The sequence below is a fragment of the Zalophus californianus genome, chromosome 4, assembly GCF_009762305.2.
Source record: "Zalophus californianus isolate mZalCal1 chromosome 4, mZalCal1.pri.v2, whole genome shotgun sequence".
Lineage (NCBI taxonomy): Eukaryota > Metazoa > Chordata > Mammalia > Carnivora > Otariidae > Zalophus > Zalophus californianus.
In genome coordinates this window covers 42,120,669-42,140,681 of record NC_045598.1, presented here as the reverse complement: position 1 = coordinate 42,140,681, position 20,013 = coordinate 42,120,669, and the positions used below count along the sequence as shown (strand labels likewise).

General features: G+C 45.9%; 2 protein-coding genes and 1 non-coding gene across 5 annotated transcripts in view; 2 read left to right on the top strand and 1 right to left on the bottom strand.

Annotated features, from left to right (window-relative positions):
- Positions 1-480: 480 nt before the first annotated feature.
- SHISAL2A (shisa like 2A) lies at positions 481-18,422 on the bottom strand. 3 transcript variants are annotated; one of them, XM_027576977.2, is made up of 4 exons: positions 18,328-18,422; positions 17,739-18,017; positions 10,762-10,901; positions 481-761 (listed from the first exon to the last, which is right to left on the bottom strand). In XM_027576977.2, the coding sequence occupies exons 2-4, from the start codon at positions 17,918-17,920 to the stop codon at positions 508-510; spliced, it is 576 nt and encodes a 191-aa protein (XP_027432778.1). In that variant the 5' UTR covers positions 17,921-18,017; positions 18,328-18,422; the 3' UTR covers positions 481-507. The 3 variants fall into 3 exon arrangements, with proteins under 3 accessions (XP_027432778.1, XP_027432782.1, XP_027432771.1); XM_027576981.2 differs by lacking the exons at positions 17,739-18,017; positions 18,328-18,422 and adding exons at positions 11,757-11,806; positions 13,108-13,309; XM_027576970.2 differs by lacking the exon at positions 18,328-18,422 and having other exon boundaries at positions 17,739-18,078.
- TRNAK-CUU lies at positions 1,474-1,546 on the top strand. Its single transcript has one exon. It is a non-coding gene; the product is annotated as a tRNA-Lys (tRNA).
- LOC113913042 (ubiquitin-like protein 5) overlaps positions 18,009-20,013 on the top strand; it is a 34,076-nt gene continuing 32,071 nt past the window's right edge. The window contains exon 1 of the mRNA XM_027576988.1: positions 18,009-18,131. The gene's annotated coding sequence lies outside the window, so the exon portion shown is untranslated. The remainder of the gene's footprint in view (positions 18,132-20,013) is intronic.

Genomic DNA, 20,013 nt, shown 5'->3' with positions numbered 1-20,013 from the left:
AGCCACCCAGGGGCCCGAGCCAACACTGTTTTAAGTACTTTGCGTGGACTAAGTAATTTAATCCCCCCCACCAAACTCTACACTCCTTTTCATTCTATTCCTCGTGGCAGAGCTGCAGAAGTAGGAGACACCTGCCTCTGGGTCCCAGCCATCTTCCTGGGGGATCCTAAGTATACCTCTTCTGTAGCAGGAAGACCAAGTCAGAGCTCTCTGACTCCCTAAGTTAGGTGAGGGGCTCCTCTGAGCCTCCATAGGCCCCAGACTTCCCCCTGATTGCCTGGAGTTGTTACTGACCATTTCCCTAGGATTCATGTCTAAACTCTCTTTGACCCACAGTAGGCCAGGTAGAGCAGTATAACTGGGTCCAAAGCAGGGCCTGGGTGGGTTTGCTGGGAAAAGCCCTCATTTATCCCACCAGTCTCCAAAGTCCCTTTGCTCATCACCACCCCCACCTTTCATGGAAAAGAGGCTCCAGAAAAGGATGGTGTAGAGGCATTTATTGGATGTTTATGGGGTTGGTCCACATGGATCTAGATTTGGGACAAGGGCCTCCTGAGGGCTGCCTGGGATATCACTGGCAGTCACTGTGGCCATGAAGCAGTGCTGGAGCAGACGTTTGGGGTCCACAACCTGCTGCTCATTGCAGTCTAGCCATGGGTTCAGGAAGGGGTGATTCTGTCCAAGAATGCTCACTCCTGGCACCTCCATCGAATTGCCTGCATTTCCACCTTGGCAGTCAGGGGGCGCCTCCTCTTTGGGGTCTGGAAAACAGCAAGCCGAAGGCATTCCTCTTACCTTCCTCCCTGACAGTCACATGCACCCTGGCTAAGTTTCCTGAGTGCTTACCTTGGGCAGGACTCACTCAGTCTTAAATGCATCATTCGCTTAACAAGTATTTATTAACAACATACTACATCATTCACTAGGAGCTGTCCGTGCTTCTAATGAACTTAAAGTCTAGTGGGGGAGACAGACAATAAATAATTGTTAGGAAAAAATGAAGACTTGACCTTGACCATAAACCCATGAGGTAGGTACTATTAAAAACTAATTTTATAGATGAGGATACAGATGAGGATACACAATTAGCATGCAGAAAAGTGCTGGAAAAATTTAAAACATATATTATTCTCTTCTTTAAGAATAGATTCCATGACACACTACTGATTTATCCTCTCCTCTGTATATGAGCTTGAAAGGAGGCTCACTTGGGTGGGTTTGCTGGGAAAAGCCCTCATTTATCCCACCAGTCTCCAAAGTCCCTTTGCTCCCTTTTAGTATTCCCCACTTCTCGTTCATGACTTATTCTGCCGAAATTTACTTGGTTTCTGCTCCCAACATACCTCAAAACGTTTTGTCACTAAATCCCACAGTCACTTACGAATCCTTACCTCCCTTGACGTATTAGGAGCATTTGACACAATTGAGCATTCCTGCCTTTTTGGATAAAATGTGTATCAAGCGTTCAGGGGTACCTGGCTGGCTCAGTTGGTGGAGCATGAGACTCTTGATCTCAGGGTTGTGGGTTCAAGCCCCATGTTGGGTATAGAGATTACTTTAAAATAAAATCTTTAAAAAAAAATAGCATTATCAACTGTTCAAGCCGGAAATGTGAGTCACCAAGTCCCTCTGATTCCACCAATTACCATCTTCCATATTCACCCATTTCTCTACATCTTCAGGGCCACCACCCTCAGTCAGGCTTTCATCTTCTTCCTCCCAGACCACTGGAACACCCTCTAGTTGGGTGTCCTTCAGTTTACCCTCCAGTTTGTAGCCAGAGAGAGCTTTCTAAAGTCAAGTGAGTCCATGTACTGTTCTTTCTCAAAAGCCTTCAATGTCTTCCCATTACCTGTCATCCTTGGGGTGGCATTCAAGGCTCTTCACATACTGTCCCTTCCCTTCTCTTTGGCTTCATTACTATCACTCTTCCCTTAAGAACTCGATGTTTGCGACACCAAGGTTTTTATTGTGCCCTAAATAGCGCCATTCCTTTACATCTCTGATTTTTTGCTTGTGCTGTTTCTTCTGCCTGGAATGACATTTTATACCTTCTCTGTCTAGAAAGCTCCATTGATTGGGGATACCCAGGAAGAATGATGCCTCTGAAACTAGGGGAAGAGTGAATTTTAAGAAGGAAGTTATATTGGACATTGGAGTTGACTACGTAACATTCATTCCACCTCTTCCCATCTGGTAATAGCAATTATATTTGGGTGGTATTGGTCCCATCCCAGCTCTAGGAGTGGGGTTGATCTGAGCCAATCAGATAATCCCATTCCTTTGCCACATGGATTGGTAATGGGTGCATAGCATTTCCCTGGGGACAATGATTGGTTTAGGGGTGGACACATGCCCTGAATGGTCCAATCAGAGTAGAGCTCAGCCCCCCCCCCCCACTTTGAAGGAAGAGATAGTTTCCTCTTTCTTCTCCTGGCTAGAGGGAAACAAAAAGCTGGTGGCCCCAGGGACTGTTGGTAGCCAACTTTCTACCATAAGAAAAGTCAGCCTGAGGAGTTAGCCAAGTCAAAATAGACGGTAGAGTTGAAAGAATCTTATAGGATAGAGCCACAAACCTGACAACATAGTGAACTTCTATTCAAACCATGCATAAAGCCTACCTTATTTTTAGACTTCTCACCCACTGAGCCAATAAATTTCCTTTTTTGTTGTTTGTTTTGTTTTGAACTTTCTATTTTTAAATAATTGAAGACTCATAAGAAGTAACAAAAATAGTACACTTATCCTTCACCTAGGGTAGCTTTCCCCAATGATAACATCTTAAATTACCATAGAATAACTTCAAAACTAGGAGGCTGACATTGATACAATATGATTAACTAAACTACAAATCCTATTCAATTCCTACCAGTTTTTATATGTATTTTTTTTTTCTTTTTGGTGTATGGTACTGTCAAAGTTTATCACATATATAGATTTATATAATCACTGCCACAGTCAGGATAAAGAACTCTTCCATCACCACAAAGAAACTTTCTCATGCTTCCTCTTTATACTTGTACCTTCCTCCTAAACCTAACTCCTGGTAACCACTAACCTGTTCTCCATCACTATAATTTTGTCATAGCAGAAGTGTGATATAAATGGAACTATATAGTATACACCCTTTTAAGATTGGCTTTTTTCACTCTATATAACACACTTGAAACCCATTTAAGTTGTTGTGTGTATCAATAGTGCATTCCTTTATATGGCTGCATATATTCCATTGGGTGGTTGTACCATTTGTTCATTGAAGGACTTTTGGGTTGTTTCCAGTTTTTGTCAATTACAAATAAAGCTGCTATGAACATTCATGTATAGTTTTGTGCAGACATACATTTTCATGTCTCTAGGATAAATACGTAGGAGTGTAATTGCTGATTTGCATGGTACAGTGGGCTGAATGGTAGCCCCCAGATATTAGGTCCTAATCTCTGGAACCTGTGAATGTTACCTTATATGGTAAAATTTTGCAGATGTGATTAAATTAAGGTTTTTTTTTCCTAAAGATTTTATTTACTATTTGACAGAGGGTATGGGGGGCGGAGCACAAGCAGGGGGAGCTGCAGAGAGAGAGAAAGAGAGGGAGAAGCAGGCTCCCCACTGAGCAGGGAGCCCGACGCAGGGCTCGATCCCAGGATACTGGGATCATGACCTGAGCCAAAGGCAGACGCTTAACCAACCGAACCACCAGGTGCCCCAGATTAAGGATTTTGAGATAAGGAGCTTATCCTGAATTATCTGGGTGGGTCCTAAATGCCATCACCACTGCCTTTATGAGAGAAAGGCAGAGGGAGATGGACACACACAGAGTGTTGTAAAGAGACACATAGAGATTGCAGTGATACAGCTACAAGCACAGGGATGCTGGCAGTCACCAGAAACTGGACAAGGCCAGGAGCAGATTCTCCCCTGGAGCCTTTAATTTCAACCCAGTGAGACTGATTTTGGATTTCTGGGCCCCGGAAATGTGAGATAATGCCTTTCTGTTATGTTAAGCCACCAAGTTTGTGGAAATTTGTTACAGCAGCTGTAGGAAGCTAATACATAGAGTAAGTGTATGTTTAACTTTATGAAAACACCAAGCTGACGGATGGTGAGAATGGCTGATTAGGGATCTCCCACCAACACCTTTTAGAGGGAGAACTGAACTCTTGCCTATCATTTTCCCCGTTTTTTTTTTTTTTTTTTTGTCTCTTATTAAATGTGTCTAGGTTGGAATATCACCTCTACATTTACCTCATTCACCTCATCTGCAAAATAGAGTTGATAATAGCCACTTGGCAGAGTAGTTGAGCAGGTTAAATGGGATAAGGTGTTTAAAGCATAGCGCCCAGCACAACAGTAGGAACTCAGTCACCCTTCTGATCAAGCTAGTTCCTCACAGAGTACCAGAGTAAGAAAGTTACGGTCTTTGTTGCATCCTGAGTTTGGGGGATGGGATTGGGGTTGGGGTGGAAGTGATGGGATAGTACAGAATGCCTGGGCAGCAGGAGGAACCTATTTTCAGAAACTCTGGTCCATTTCCACTCTGCTCTTGCCCCCTAGTCAGATATCATGGCCCGTGCAATGACTGTAGGCTTTAGAATCTGGGAGATCGGGGTTGACTCCTCAGCAACACAAGCTCACTAGCTGTGTGGACTTGGCTAATGCACTTCCCTTGGCTAACCCATGGTTTCCTCTGCTATACAATGGGGCTAATGATCTCTGCACATGTCCTGCTAGAGAGGGAGACAGAAATGAAACATTTTTGTAAAGGTAAAGCTCTGATGAATATAAGACAGTGGGTCTGTAAACTGTCTCAGATGCAGGAGGGACAGGAGGCTCCTGGTAGATGCTGTGAGTTCAGAGGAAGGAGAGCGTGGCACTTAATGAAGGGGAGGAACTAAGAGCTGAGTTTGGGCAAAAGGCAGAGAGAGCTGAAATCTATCACTTAGTAAAAGGTCAGGAAATGCATTTTCCATCTTAAAAATAAGAAGCAAAAAGCAAGATCACAAGCTGCCTCAAACCCTAGAGACTGGATAATCCAGCTGGTGGCTGAGCGGCGAAGAGTAGGAGGGTGGTTTTCATTCACAGGGCCAAGGCATGAACTATATTTCATTTGAGTCAGAAAGGTTTGGGGGGACAAAATGGGGAGAGGGGAGGAGAGCAGGGCACAAGCAGGAGCACCCCACAGACCGGGCCTGGTGACACAGAAAGAATGGGACTTTGGGGACACAAAAAGAAACATGTGTTTGAATTCCAGTTCCACGATTTATAAGCTTTAAGCCCTTGGGCAAATCATCTAACCTCCCTGACACCTGCCTTTTGCATCTGTAAGACGGAGGGCAATAATATCTACTGCACTGGGATAGTTGGGAAAATGAGATGAGATCGTGCATGTCAAGTCTCAGCGTCTGGTACACAGTGAGGACTTCCTTGTCACAGCACAGGGATAAGGAGACAAAGGAGTGGGTAGGCTGACTTGGCTCTGTCACTCATTCACTAGGTGACTTTAGGTCCCCGTCTGCAGAATCCTCACCTGTAAAATGCATAGTAATAAGATCTATACTCTGCCCAGTTACTGTGAAGAGCAAATGAGGTGGTCTATTTAGAATTAGTTCATTCCTTTTAACTGTGATATCGTATTTCATTATTCCTCTACTGATGGCCATTTAGTTTGTTTTGAATATGACAAGCTATCATGGAGCTTTCTGTACAAGTCCTCTCCTAGTACAACTATTTCTCTAAGGCAGATAATTAGAAGTGGAATTATGGAGTATAGGGTATAGATATTTTTAGTTTAAACAGATTTGCCAAATTGGTCCACAAAGTGGTTGTGCCAATTTATACTCTTACCAGTAGCATATGACAGTATCAATTCCTCACACCCAAATTTCTCACTGTTAATATGATCCATTTTGGGACTTTTGCCAATGTAATTGATTTTTTTAAAGATTTTATTTATTTATTCATGAGAGACGGAGAGAGAGAGAGAGAAGCAGAGGGAGAAGCAGGCTCCCAAGGAGCAGGGAGCCCGATGCGGAACTCGATCCCAGCACCCTGGGATCATGACCTGAGCTGAAGGCAGACGCTTAACCATCTGAGCCACCCAGGTGCCCTAATTGATTTTTTTTAAGTTTATTTTTTTAGTAATCACTACCCCTAGTGTGGGACTTGAACTCACGACCCCAAGATCAAGAGTTGCATGCTCCTCTGACTGAGCCAGCCAGGTACCCTGCCAATGTAATCATTTAAAAAAGTTATATAGAGCGCCTGGGTGGCTCAGTCATTAAACGTCTGCCTTCGGCTCAGGTCGTGGTCCCAGGGTCCTGGGATCGAGCCCCGCATCGGGCTCCCTGCTCAGAGGGAAGCCTGCTTCTCCCTCTCCCACTCCCCCTGCTTGTGTTCCCTCTCTCACTGTCTCTCTCTCTGTCAAATAAATAAACAAAATATTTAAAAAAAATAAAAATAAAAAATAAAAAGTTATATAATTGGGGCGCCTGGGTGGCTCAGTGGGTTAAGCGTCCAACTGTTGATTTAGGTTCAGGTAATGGTCTCAGGGTTGTGAGATCGAGCCCACTGAGTGACCCTCAGCACTCAGTGGGGAGTCTTCTAGAGGATTCTCTCTCTCCCCCTCCTTTTCTCCCCTCCCCACTTGTGCGCATACTCTCTTTCTCTCTCAATCTCTCCCAAATAAATACATCTTCCCCCCTCTGTCTCTCTAAAATAAATAAATCTTTAAAAAAATTAAAAAGTTACATTATCCTTAAATTGGATTCTTCTTTCTTTCTTTATTGGGAGTCAGGGCAGAGGGAGAAGGAGAGAGAGACTCTTAAGCAGGCTCCCAACACCCAGCTCAGAGTCCAACGCAAGGCTCAATCTCACAACCCTGAGATCATGACCTGAGCAGAACTCAAGAGTTGGACACTTAACCAGCTGAGCCACCCAGGTGCCCCGCATTCTTCTCATTATTAATAGGGTTGAGCAGCACTTTTTCATATGTGTTGAGCATTTGTATTTCTTTTTTTGTAAATTACGTTTTCCTCATTTGTTTAAAGATGTGCCTATATATTCTGGATATCAGCCTCATCTCTATTTTATATATAGTTGATTCTTATTATTCACAGTAGTTATAGTCTATAAAGTTACCACAGACACTGAATTAACGAATGCTGAATCATTGCTCTTAGGGAAAATACAAGGTTAGGTGCCTGTGAGTCTCTGGTCACAACAGTTTTGTCAACTGACCAATACATAAATTTGTTGTTTGTGTGTTTTGTTTGAAGACACATTGTTTAGTATATATATAGTATATATATTTAGTGTATATATATTAATATATAATATATATTATACTATATATATATACTATATATATAGTATATTATATATTATTGACTCATTAACATTGAACTCATGACCAACAGCACTATAACTCCTGCCTGAGCAAAGTTTATCTAACACATGTATTTTCTCCACAGGGTACATCACAGGCTTCTTATGCTTAGGAACAGGAGAGAATACTTCAGCACTACATTTGGGGGCCACTTTATTTTATTTATTTATTTTTTTAAAAGGTTTATTTATTTTGAGAGAGTGAGAATGAGAGAGAGAGTACATGAGAGGGGGGAGGGTTAGAGGGAGAAGCAGGCTCCTCGCTGAGCAGGGAGCCCGATGCAGGACTCGATCCCGGCACTCGATCCCGGGACTCCAGGATCATGACCTGAGTGGAAGGCAGTCGCTTAACCAACTGAGCCACCCAGGCGCCCTGGGGGCCACTTTAAACAGTGAAGTTAACAAGAATCACAAAAATGCAAAAAACATGGCACTAAATAGACACTTGTTTACAGTATGAGAGCTGAAAATAAGAAGGCAGAGTGTAGACTTGTTTAACCTCAGCTGGGAATGTGTGTGATAGGGCAACTCAAATTTTTTGCTGCTCTTCACATGTCCACATCCACAAATGACCTCAAAAGCACAGCAAGTATTGATTTTGAGGTTACAGATAAATTTTAGCAAGTAGACAAACTTGGAAGTATCAACTCTGTGAATAATGAGGATTGTTTACATGTGTGTATTTATCTTTACATTTATAATATCCCTGCAGTCCATCACTTGTTTTATAACGTTATGTATGATGTCTTTTTTTTTTTTTTGAGAGGAAGAGAGAGAGAGGGAGTGGGGCAGGGAGGGACAGAGGGAGAGAAAGAATATTAAGCAGGCTCCCCACTGAGCACTGAGGCCCACTCAGGCTTCATCCCATGACCCTGAGATCATGACCTGAACTGAAATCAAGAGTTGGACTCTTTAACTGACTCAACTACCCAGGCACCCCTGTCTTATTTTTATTTCATGACTATTTGCATTTGATGAAGGCAAATTTCCCAATTTTTCCCCTTATTTAAAAAAATTAAATGTTTTATTCAAATTCCTATATTTTAATTAATCTGTTTCTAGACTCTTTTTTTAAGATTTTATTTATTTACTTGACAGAGAGAGAGCACGAGAGTGAACACACAAGCAAGGGGGAGCAGAAGAGGGAGAGAGAGAAGCAGGCTTTCCGCTGAGCAGGGAGCCCGATGTGGGGCTCGATCCCAGGACCCTGGGATCATGACCTGAGCCGAAGGCAGATGCTTAACGACTGAGCCACCCAGGCGCCCCTAGACTCTCTTTTTGTTCTAGGGTTTTTCAGCATTGGCACTATTTACATTTTGGGTTGGATAATTCTTTGCTGTGGAGCGCTGTCTTCTGTATTGTAGGATGTTTAACAGCATCCCTGGCCTCTACCAAGAGATACCTTCCCCAGTTGCGACAACCAAAAATGTCTCCAGACATTGCCAAATGTCCCTGGGTGGTCGGGTGGGGGGGCAAATGTACACCCCACTGAGGACCACCGCATTGCCCAATTCTATCTGTCAATTGCTGTGCCAATATCAAGCGGACAATTCTTAAATCTTTTAAAAATGTCTGTTATCTGATAGGGCAAGTCCCTCCTCTTTCTTTTCCAAAATTGTTCTGCACTTTTACTCTTCTAGATTAATTTTAGAACTAATTTGACAAATTCCATGAAATGTTTTCTTGGGAATTTTATTTATAAATTAATTTGGGGAGAACTGGTATGTCTATGATATTGAGCCTTCTATCCACATACCTGCCGTATCTCATGAGATAGGTTCTTTTATGCCTTTCATTAACTTCTTGATTTTTCTCTATAAAAGTTGAAGCCTGGGCTGTCTCTGGTCTCCCTGGGCTGTCTGGATCTATGCTCAGGCTTTCTTCCTGTTCCCCAGCCACTGCTTCCCAGGTTCCTGACTACAAGGGGAGCCAGAAGAATCCTTCTACCCTCAAAAGCCATCCTTCCTGCTTTTCAATGCTCAGCAACAGCAGGGTTATTTATTGTCACCAGGATCTGAGAAGGGTTCTTGTGCTGTTGTTTGTTGCACAAGTTGATGTCAAGTTGGAAAACTAATCTTTTACAACTAAAAAAGCCCTCTCTGTCGTTCTCTGAAATTTAGCTACTACCCACCTTTCTACTGCTCTAATTGCCACCCCTGCTTCTTCTGCTTAGCTTAAATTCCTGCCTGGCCTTATTTCCTATGGTGCCCCAGGGTGAATGACCCAGTCACTGCATAGGTCTTACTCAGAACTGCCCACACACTTTTACCCGTTATTTATCCTATCCTGGAATGCCTTTTCTCCTTTTACTCAGCCAACTCCTTTGCTAATTCAGCACTCATTCAAATCTACTCTCCTTTTTGAAATTCTCCTTACATTTGGTATTAAACAATTTTGTACTTAATTATATATCTGCCCAGACCCAGTGTGGTAGGCAGAAGAAAGAACATGATTCAAGGTAGAAAAACAGGGGCTGAATTTTAGCCTGACCATTTATTAGCTGTGACACTTTAGTAAGTAATCTAATCTGTTTTAGCCTTGATTTTTCTCATCTATAAAATGGAGATAATAATACCCATTTTGAGTGTTGTCTACCAAACTACAGAGAAAGATCACTTGCTAGTAGGCACTTGTATCTTTCACAGTACCTTGCAGAGTTTGTAAAAATGTGTGCAATACTTATGAAAAAGCAACCCTTTTGGTGGGGGGTGCCTTTTGAGGCTCTAGAGGGCCTATGCTAATAACGAAGGAGGAGGTAGTCCAGCAATTCAGATTATGGAAAAATAACTGTACTTAATTTCTGAACAAATTGCTGGAGAGCAGCAGATTTTGCTTATTAATTCTATTTTGTTTGGGATAATATTAAAATCAATTTTCATTCCCTAGGGCTAGAATTTGAAAACACTGTCTGAGAAAATCCACAAGATGGATTAATCTTTTTGTGACAAACAGAATGCTAACTGGGCGCCTGGGTGGCTCAGTTGGTTAAGCAACTGCCTTCGGCTCAGGTCATGATCCTGGAGTCCCGGGATCGAGTCCCACATCAGGCTTCCTGCTCAGCGGGGGGTCTGCTTCTCCCTCTGACCCTCTTCCCTCTCATGCTCTCTGTCTCTCATTCTCTCTCTCAAATAAATAAATAAAATTAAAAAAAAAAACAAATAGAATGCTAACTATGTCAAGTTATTTTGATAAACACTGAGCACATGAAGAGTTTGGGATGAAAATGTTCAGATCGTGAACCTCCTAAAAAAATGTGCTGCTGCTTTGGAATATTCTAGGAACTCTCGTAAGGCAAATGTTCCAAACATCATCAAAATATCCCCCCCTCTGTAAAGGTGCTAGTCTGTTTACTACAAGGAAATCATGAGGTCTGTTTCTTACCTGGAGGCTGGAGACTTAAGCCTGGGTCCAACTTCGTGTGGGGCTTAGAGCTGATGAACAGGTAACAAAGCACGCAGGCGGTGACAATGAAGGCCAGGAGAACCACTGCTGCTATGGACAGGCCCACAAGAGCGCCAATGCTGGGGAGAGAAGACCAGAGGGAGCTGAGTGTCGGGAGGGGACTTCAGAGGCAACCCGTTAGACGTGAAGTATTGTCGGTGTTATAGGCATAAGCTGGCTTCAACTTTTGTTCTGTCTCTACTTGCCTTAGGCCATTTGGGCCTAAGCATGAGACAGAGCATTAGCTGTGTGCCCAGGACTCACCACATATGTAACATGACCTGCGTCAGTGCCACCACGTAACTGGGACTCAGTTTGTGTTTCCCTTCCTGTTTTTTCCTTCCCTCCCTACTTTCTTCAACCTGCATCCCACCCCAGGGAGCTGGAGATGGTCTTAAAGAGCCCTCCCCATGATGCTGTTTCTTAAAAATCAAGACACATAGTAGGCCTTAGCTAAAAACCAGCTGTCCTTCCAACCTCCTTCCAGGTAGTTTCCAACTCACCCTCCACTGGGTCATCATGCCAGTGTGGACTCCATGTTTAGAAGACCTCCCCACTGCTGTTCCCTCACCCTCCAACCTTGCCACCTCTGCCCCCAAGTCAGACCCTGGTCACCTGGTCTCCAGACAACACCTCCTGGCTCATTTGGGAGTCACTGTCTTTCCTGCTTCATATGATTCCTCCCAATCATCTCCCCACATTAGTTTTACCTGTCCTTGAAGGCCCATCTCAAATGTCTCCTGACCTCAGTAATGCTTTCCTTGGCCATCTTTCTCTCTCCTTTGCCCACCCCATGCCAGCTAATCCACCCAGGACACTTCCCTCAGGGCCTTTAGCACTTCCCACTGGGTCAGGCAGCCCAATGTGGCAGCAAAGAGCAAAGGGCTTTGGAACCAAACCTACCTGGGTTAGGACCCAGGTATGTAACAACTCACTCTGAGATCTTGCTGAAGTTATTATACATTTTGAGCCTCAGCTTCTTTGTCTGAAAAGTGAAAATGAACAAAACACAGTATTTCACAAAGACACATGGGTGGCTCAGTCAGTTAAGCGTCTGCCTTCGGCTCAGGTCATGATCCCAGAGTCCTGGGGATTGAGACTCCCCTGCTCAGCGGGGAGTCCCCTTCTCCCTCTCCCTCTGCCGTTCCCCCTGCTTGTGTGGGCTCTCTCTGTTAAGTAAATAAATAAACTCTTAAAAAAAAACCCAAAACACAGTACTTCACAGGTGGTATAGTAAGGATGACTAATATATGTAATATTCTTTTTTTTAATGTTTTATTTATTTATTCATGAGAGTCAGAGAGAGAGAGGCAGAGGCAGAGGGAGAAGCAGGCTCCCCGCCTAGCAGGGAGCCCGATGCGGGACTCGATCCCAGGACCCTGGGATCATGACCTGAGCCGAAGGCAGATGCTTAACCATCTGAGCCACCCAGGCGCCCTATATGTAATATTCTTGACACATAGTAGGTGTTCAACATATTCCTCATGTGTTCCTTGAAGGCAGAATCAGACCATAAATAATCAGCTTTGTCCTCCCCTTGCAGAAGCCCTGGCACATAGTAAGCATTTAGTAAATATTACTGAGTACCCACTATGTGTCAGGCACTGTGAGATATTCTCCCAACAGTAGCGGATAGGTAGGCAGCAGGCTTTGTTTGTGTGCCCTTCCTGTCTATGACTTCTTCACCAGCTTTTCTGTCCACCCCTCGCCCTGACCCCAGCCCCAGACTTTTGCCCTTGCCACTTCTGCCAGATTTTGCTCCCAGCTAGCTGGTGACTTATTTCCCAGCTAGCTGATAGCTAAGTTCCACTAAACAGAATCACCTTAGAGCTTTGGAAAATCTGTCTTCCCATGGCAAAATAAATTATTGAACACCCCTGCAATGGATTAGTTTAGAGCCATTAAAAACATGTTTTCAAATAATATTTAAGATCAAGGATAGGGACGCCTGGGTGGCTCAGTCGGTTAAGCGTCTGCCTTTGGCTCAGGTCATGTTCCCAGGGTCCTGGGATCGAGTCCCACATTGGGCTCCTTGCTCAGTGGGGAGTCTGCCTCTCTCTCTTCCTGCTGCTCCCCCTGCTTGTGCGTGCTCTCTCTCTCTCAAATAAATAAATAAAAATCTTTAAAAAATAAAATAAAAAAAGATCAAGGATAAGTTCTGATGAGATAATGCTAAGTGAAAAGAGTAGGACATGATACTAAATATATAGCATAATTCCAACTTAAATAAACATATACATAATTATACATATGTAAGGTTAGATAGAAATACACCAAAATGCTAACAGGCTGTCTCTGGTTGTAGTGCAGGCTGTGGATGTCCTGGCCGTGTTCCATGGGGTCTTGTAATTGTAGAATATTCTGGCCAGGGTTTCAAATGCCAGCATCTATATACCTTGGCCTGAGGGCTTTCTTTGGGCCCAGAACAGTCTCCATCTGTACACTGAGCAGGTGAGAAGTGCAGGAAAATTAATGCCTCCCTTCTCCCATTGACACAGAACCAATGATTGACACAAATTGTGTGTGAATACCCAGTTTCCTGGCCCTTAGGTGGGATGACTCTGAGGTGTAATTTCTACATGGGCTGGCAGAGCTCAGCAGGCATAAGCTCCAGTAACCCTCAGTGGTGACCCACTATCGTTTGCTCTTACCCTTCCCTGCCTCACTTTGCCATGCGCAACCCATATTTTCTAGGATGGCTTTCCATAAAACTACTTGCCCTCAAATCCTTGTTTCTAAGTCTTTTGGGGAATCCAAGCTAAGACACTAGATCTTCCATGATTCCCTTGTCCTTTCCACATTTTCCATATTGAGCATGTAGTACCTTTTAGTTCTTATAAGTACTTTAATCAAACATTATTTCCCCTTTCAAGATATGCTGTTTATAAGGCTATTATCTGGAAGGCTTGGGCTCCGGTTGGGCCCCCATACTTTACATGGGACATCTGTGACCACCTGGATGGAAAGCGCCCTCTAAAAGGAAGGTCCTTTGAGGAATGGGTGAGAGAGCTGGCAGGAGATATCCCAGATTAGCAGTCAGACAGGGAGCGGGCGCTGTCTCTGATGGTCTGTCTGGGGACAGAGGAACCAGGCCCCAAGGACAGAGCTGGGAACAACAGAGGCAGCTCCAAGGGGAAACATCTGTGCTTGGCCAAAGATGAACTTTATTTATTTATTTTTTTTAAAGATTTTATTTATTTATTTGAGAGAGAGAATGAGATAGAGAGCACATGAGGGGGGAGGGTCAGAGGGAGAAGCAGACTCCCCACTGAGCAGGGACCCCGATGCGGGACTCGATCCCGGAACTCCAGGATCATGAACTGAGCCAAAGGCAGTCGCTTAACCAACTGAGCCACCCAGGCGCCCCCAAAGATGAACTTTAAATGATTAGAGTTGTCCCCAGGTGAATGGACTGCCTCGAGAGGTGGTAAGTTCTCTATTATTGCGTGGGTTTATAAAGAATACTGGGATGAGGGGCGCCTGGGTGGCTCAGTCGTTAAGCGTCTGCCTTCAGCTCAGGTCATGATCCCAGGGGCCTGGGATAGAGCCCCGCATCGGAATCCCTGCTCAGCGGGAAGCCTGCTTCTCCCTCTCCCACTCGCCCGGCTGTGTTCCCTCTCTCGCTGTGTGTCTCTCTCTGTCAAATAAATGAATAAAAAAATCTTAAAAAAAAAAAAAAAAGAATACTGGGATGAGTACACTTTTCAGTGAAGTTAGAGTTTCCTGCCCTGGGTGGGAAACTGAAGAGCTGCTAGTCTTCTAGGAGTTCACAGATCCATAACTCTGAGAGAGAGATAACACACTGTGACCCCTAGGAGACAATTGGAGAGGCGGTCTAACAAATTCTCTGTTAGGGCTTTTGAGTTAGGCTGTTCTAAGTTCAAATCTGGGTTCTGTCATATATAAACTGAAAAATCCTTCATCTCTTGATCTTCGTTTTCTTCATTTGTAAAGGTTCCTATCTCACCAGGTGTCCCTAAAGATTAAATGAGGTGGTGTACACACAGTGCCTAACAACCGATTCTGCCCTGCAGCAAGGCTGCTGCCTTTTGGCTCACATCCTGGTAAAAAACAGAGCTGCTGATAAAGGGTGTTCAGAAAGTGGACCAGACATGTGATAGCACCAGCTGCTTCTCCACGGGGAGTCTTCACTTCCTGAGACACACTTTTAAAGACAGCAATTCTCCTTGAGTACTACCCAAGGAAACAGTTGTTTACCTGAAGATCTTATGTTGTTAAGGACCAACTTTCACGAAAAAGGCCAAATGGAGTTGAGAGCAAAACAAGGTCTCCACCCTGCAGTGGAGTACTCCAGAAGGGTTTAAAGAACATCGATTACCTAGATGTCCTGGGGGACCCTCCGGTTCTCTCCTCCACTTTGTAACTGTCTGTGATGTTTATGAACCATGTTATGTCCAAGCCTAGGAAGAGTCAGCCCTGCGGCCTAAACCTTTCAACTGCCCTTGAGGTCACAGAACGGGAGCACACTGACATGTGATGTGACCTCAGAGGTCACCCCATCCAACCCTCCACCTCATTGTCTGAACCACTAAAGCACTCCACATATCACGAGGGGCAAAGGCAACAGGAGGGACCACAGGGGTGTTAGAGGGAAGGAGATGTTAGAAGAGGGAGGGGATATTGGCTAGGTGCTGAGGGGGTGTGTGTCTCCAAGGGCCAGCACAGTGCCCAGAAGATACTAGAGGGTCAATGAGTGTCTTTTCAAATGATCTGAGTGAAGGGGGTCATGAGAGAGCCAGGCTAGATTTAGACAGTTGAGCCACAGGACAAGCCCGGACTTTGGCCAGACAGGCCTGCGTTTTCATCCCAGCTCTGCCACTTGCTCTAAGCAGGGCCTTACCAGAGAGTAACTTAACTACTTTCAAGTTTTCTCATCTGTAAAATGGATAGAAGACATGCCAGGGTTGTGAACGTGTGAATACATCTAACTCTTGGTTCGTCCTAGGTGATGTTCTTAAATCTCAGTCTATAAAGACATCGCTAGAAGATCTTGGACAATTCACTTTCATACTCCAAGATTCACTTTCCCACCTGTGAAGCAGGGAAAGAAACTCCCTTCTACTGAGGACATGTAGTATGTATTAGTCACTTTCACATGCATTATTTCACTTAATCCTCACAATTCCACGAGACAGGTAGTACAATTGCCATTTTGAAGATGAGAAAAGAGCTTTGGAGATAATTTGGCTGAATTCACATAGCTATTAAGTGACAGAGCCACGGTTTGGACTGACTGTGTTCTAATCAGCCCCAAAGTTCTACACTGTCTCTATACCTCTAAGGGAGGTCAGTGCTACCATATTTCAGCACCCAGCTCAGTGTTAAGTACACAGTGGGTCTTCAGCAAATATTCCATTGTTATACTCTAGGTACATGTCATATCTCTCTGAATGGATGATGAGCTCCTCAGGGGCAGGGAATAATTAATTTTTGTGTCCCTATTGCCGAGCATAGCACCTGGCACAAAGCAAAGGCTATAAGGAATGAATGAATATATGGTTGAATAGAGAATAAATTAAATCCTCAGGTTACAGATAGCAGCCGAATGTGCAGGACTGGAAAACCTGGCCATCTGAAAATAGTTTTAGAATTACAGGTTGAGCAGTCTAGAAAAAGTGATTATCTATAATTGTCAGTGGCATATGTCAAGTTGATTTTACCTCTTTATCTCTTTGGTCCTAGTCAGAAATCAGGGCAATCATTTATCATACTCTTCATTTGATAGTTACATAAAGACAGGCTCAGAGAGGTTTCTTTGGCAGAATGTCCTTTCCCACCCAGAGGGTATGCAGCCTCTGGTCACATACCTCCAGGAACAGGAAAATCACTGTCTACTGAGATGGCCCACTCCATTTTTGCCAATACCTATTTCCCAGAGCAGGCTCAGGCTTAGGTCCTATTTTCTGGGTGAGGCCTTTGGAGACGGCTAGGAACTGAGACCCACTGCCCTCTCAGCACCATTCTTGGTTCCAGGAATGTCAGCACTGGCCTATCCACCCCCTTTCTTGAACAGGCAAGGAAACTGAGGTCCTTTGGGTGGGGATTCACTCAAATTACTCTTCTATTAATCTATAGTGAGCTGGCTTCTGCTGTGGCATTATGACATTACATGCAGCTCTGATTCCTTGGTCCTCTGCTTTAGCTCAGGAGTAGAGTAGATTCCCAGTACCGGCCCCCTGCCTGGCACAGCTAAGTGTTCAGTAAAGGGTAGCTGAAAGAATGACTAAATAGGAGGAAGAAAGGGTTGAGCCTCAGCTAGGCTGGGATTGACTTGGGGTGTAGCATGAGGTGAGGAGTAAGACTTGGGGATGAGGTCTGGGTGTAGGGGTAGACCATATTTGGAGTCAAGGTGGGGAGGAGAGCTGAGGTAGGTTGCCTTGAGGACTCGGGGAGGTTGGGGCTGGTGATAGATATTGACTGGGGAGTGAGTAAAGTCAGGGATGAGGTCAGGCTAATATTAGGATGGGGACCCTGGTGAGCTCTTGGATTAGGGTAGAGTTTGGGTTTCCTGTAATGTGGGAGATGGGAGTGTTGTATCAGGGAGAGGGTTGGTGTGTAATGTGGGGCTGGGTTCAGGGTCGCAGAGGATGACACTGGGAGTAGGGATGGACTGAAGTTTCTCCAAGGTGGAGTTGGGGGTGAGGTTCAAGTTTGGATCTGAATAATGGTTCAGGTCAGGATGGGGGAAGGGGTTACAGAGGGAGTTGGCTTGGTGACGGGGTGAGAGCAAAGGTCAGTATTGGGCCTGAAGGGCTAAAGGGCGGGTGCGGTCGATGCTGATGCTGGGGCGGGCACGTGGGTGAGGACTGAGGGTTTAGCACGCGCTGGACGGAGGGTGCGGTGAGGGGCTAAGACTGGAGCGGGGTTCTAGCTGGGGTTAGCGCCACGGCCGGTACCTGAGCCACCACATGTAGCTGTGCTCGTAGGGGAAGAAGCTGTGCGGGTCGTCGCAGCAGTACTTGTGGTCGCGGAAGCCGCAGCAGAAGACGGCGGCCGCCTCGCCCCCGGGCCGCGGGCAGCTGAAGCCACGCACCACCTCCTGCTCTGCGCTCACGTAGCTCGTGCAAGCGCCGCTCATCGCGCCCCGCGCGGGGCCCGCCGCCACCTCGGGCTACCAGACGGCCGGGCGAGCGAGGAACGGACGGAGACAGAACTCAGCCGGAGAAAGACAGCGACTGAGGGAGAGAAAAAGCAGAGAGAAGCAGCGCGACAGAGAGGGACGCGGCGAGAGGCGCGGAGACGCAGCAGTTAGAGACCTAGAGTCCCTGAGGACCGGGAAAGGCGACCAGGTACGCAGAACGGGCGCGGCGGGAGGGGATGTGGAGGAGGATGAGGAAAGAGAGGAGGAGGAGAGCGCAGGAGCTGTGGGAGTGGAGAGTGGCGGGAAGGCGGGCGGGGGGGAGCGGGCGCCGGAGCGCGAGCGCGAGCGCGAGGCGGGGGGACCGGATGCGAGGGCGACCCGCGGAGCCGAGGGGAGGGAGCTACCTGGGGGAGCCTCCTGGGCGCGAGTCTGTCCTGCGCTTCCCCCACCCGTCTCACTGCGTTCCCAGTTTATGCACGAGGGTGTTGAGTGCTCAGAGAGACTACACGACATGTCCGAGGTGGCAGGGCGGGAATCGAAGCCACCGCCGCGGATTCCATGGCTGCCCTTGAGCACCCTCCTGGTGCTAGGCGCGGTGCTCGACGCCGGCAATCTCAGGGCAGGGCCAGGCTAGTGCGGGACACAAGCGGCCAGCCAGCGACCACACAGCAGGGTCAGGTATGGGATGATTAGTACACTACTTCACTTAGCCTTCACACCAACCCAGAGGACCAGGGATTTTCAAACCCATTTTATAAATGAGAGCTAAGCGCCAGAGAGGTCATTTCCCCCAGTCCTCAAGTCCGTGGGATTTTAACCTGGGTCTGTCTAGTCCCCAAGCCCTTGTTCTTTCTGGGGTTCTCACTGTGCCTCTTTTCCAGTGGACATTTTTTTTTTTAAGATTTTATTTATTTGAGAGAGAGCGCGGGGGGGTGGGTGGGAAGGGGCAGAGGGAGGAGACTCACGGCTGTGTAGGGAGTGGGGGGAGGGGGGAGAAGCAGACGGGAGGAGGGGCTGGACCCCAGGACACTGGGATCATGACCTGAGAGGGAGGCAGATGCTGAACCAACAGAGCCACCCAGGCGTCCTAAGATTTTATTTTTAAGTTATCTCCAGCCCACAACCCTGAGATCAAGAGTCGTTCCCTCCACCAACTGAGCCAGCAAGGCCTCCCTCCAGTGGAGTTTTGAACCTTTGGCTTCCTTGCCTGTCTGTCTCTTCCTTCCCTGAGCAGCTAACTCATACTGACATATTCACACTCTTCTGTTCAGACTCTCTGCCACCCTGGCCTAGGACAAGGGGGCTACATGATGTCCGAGTTGGAACCCCACCCCTCAGGAAGCAAAGCTGGCACACCTTTCCATTCTCAGAAATTATTTCCAGATCACAAGAGCAGTGTTCTCACTAGGGTTAGGGGATCACAGTCTGAAGGGGCCATATGTGGCCCTTAGAAATTGCCTGTCTGTCCTCTCAGGGTACAGTGGGGAAACTGAGGCTTTGAGAGGTACACAGCTTTCCCCAATTGCACTGATACAGGACTAGAGACTCCTGAGCTTTAGTTATCCCATTTAAAAAAATTTTTTTTAAAGATTTTATTTATTCATTTGTGAGAGAGAGAGTGTGTGAGCAGGGGGAGAGGCAAAGGGAGAAGCAGACTCCCTGCTAATCCAGGAGTCCAAGGTGGGGCTCCATCCCAGGAACCAGAGATCATGACCTGAGCTGAAGGCAGATGCTTAACCATCTGAGCCACCCAGGTGCCCCTAGTTGTCCCATTTTATATCCCATTCAGCTAGTCACAGGGTATTGGGACTGAAAAAGACCTGTGGGACATGTAACCAGTTAATGAGTCACAGCTAGCTTTAAAAAATAGTAATTAGGAATGCCAGGGTGTCTCAGTCCATTGTCAGACTCTTGATCTCAGCTCAGGTTTTGATCTCAGGGTGATGAGTTCAAGCCCCGTGTTGGGCTCCATGATGGGCGTGGAGCCTACTTAAAAAATAAATAAATAAAAAAGAATAATTAAATGGAACAGAGGGATGCCTGGGTGGCTCAGTCAGTTAAGTGGCTGCCTTCGGCTCAGGTCATGATCC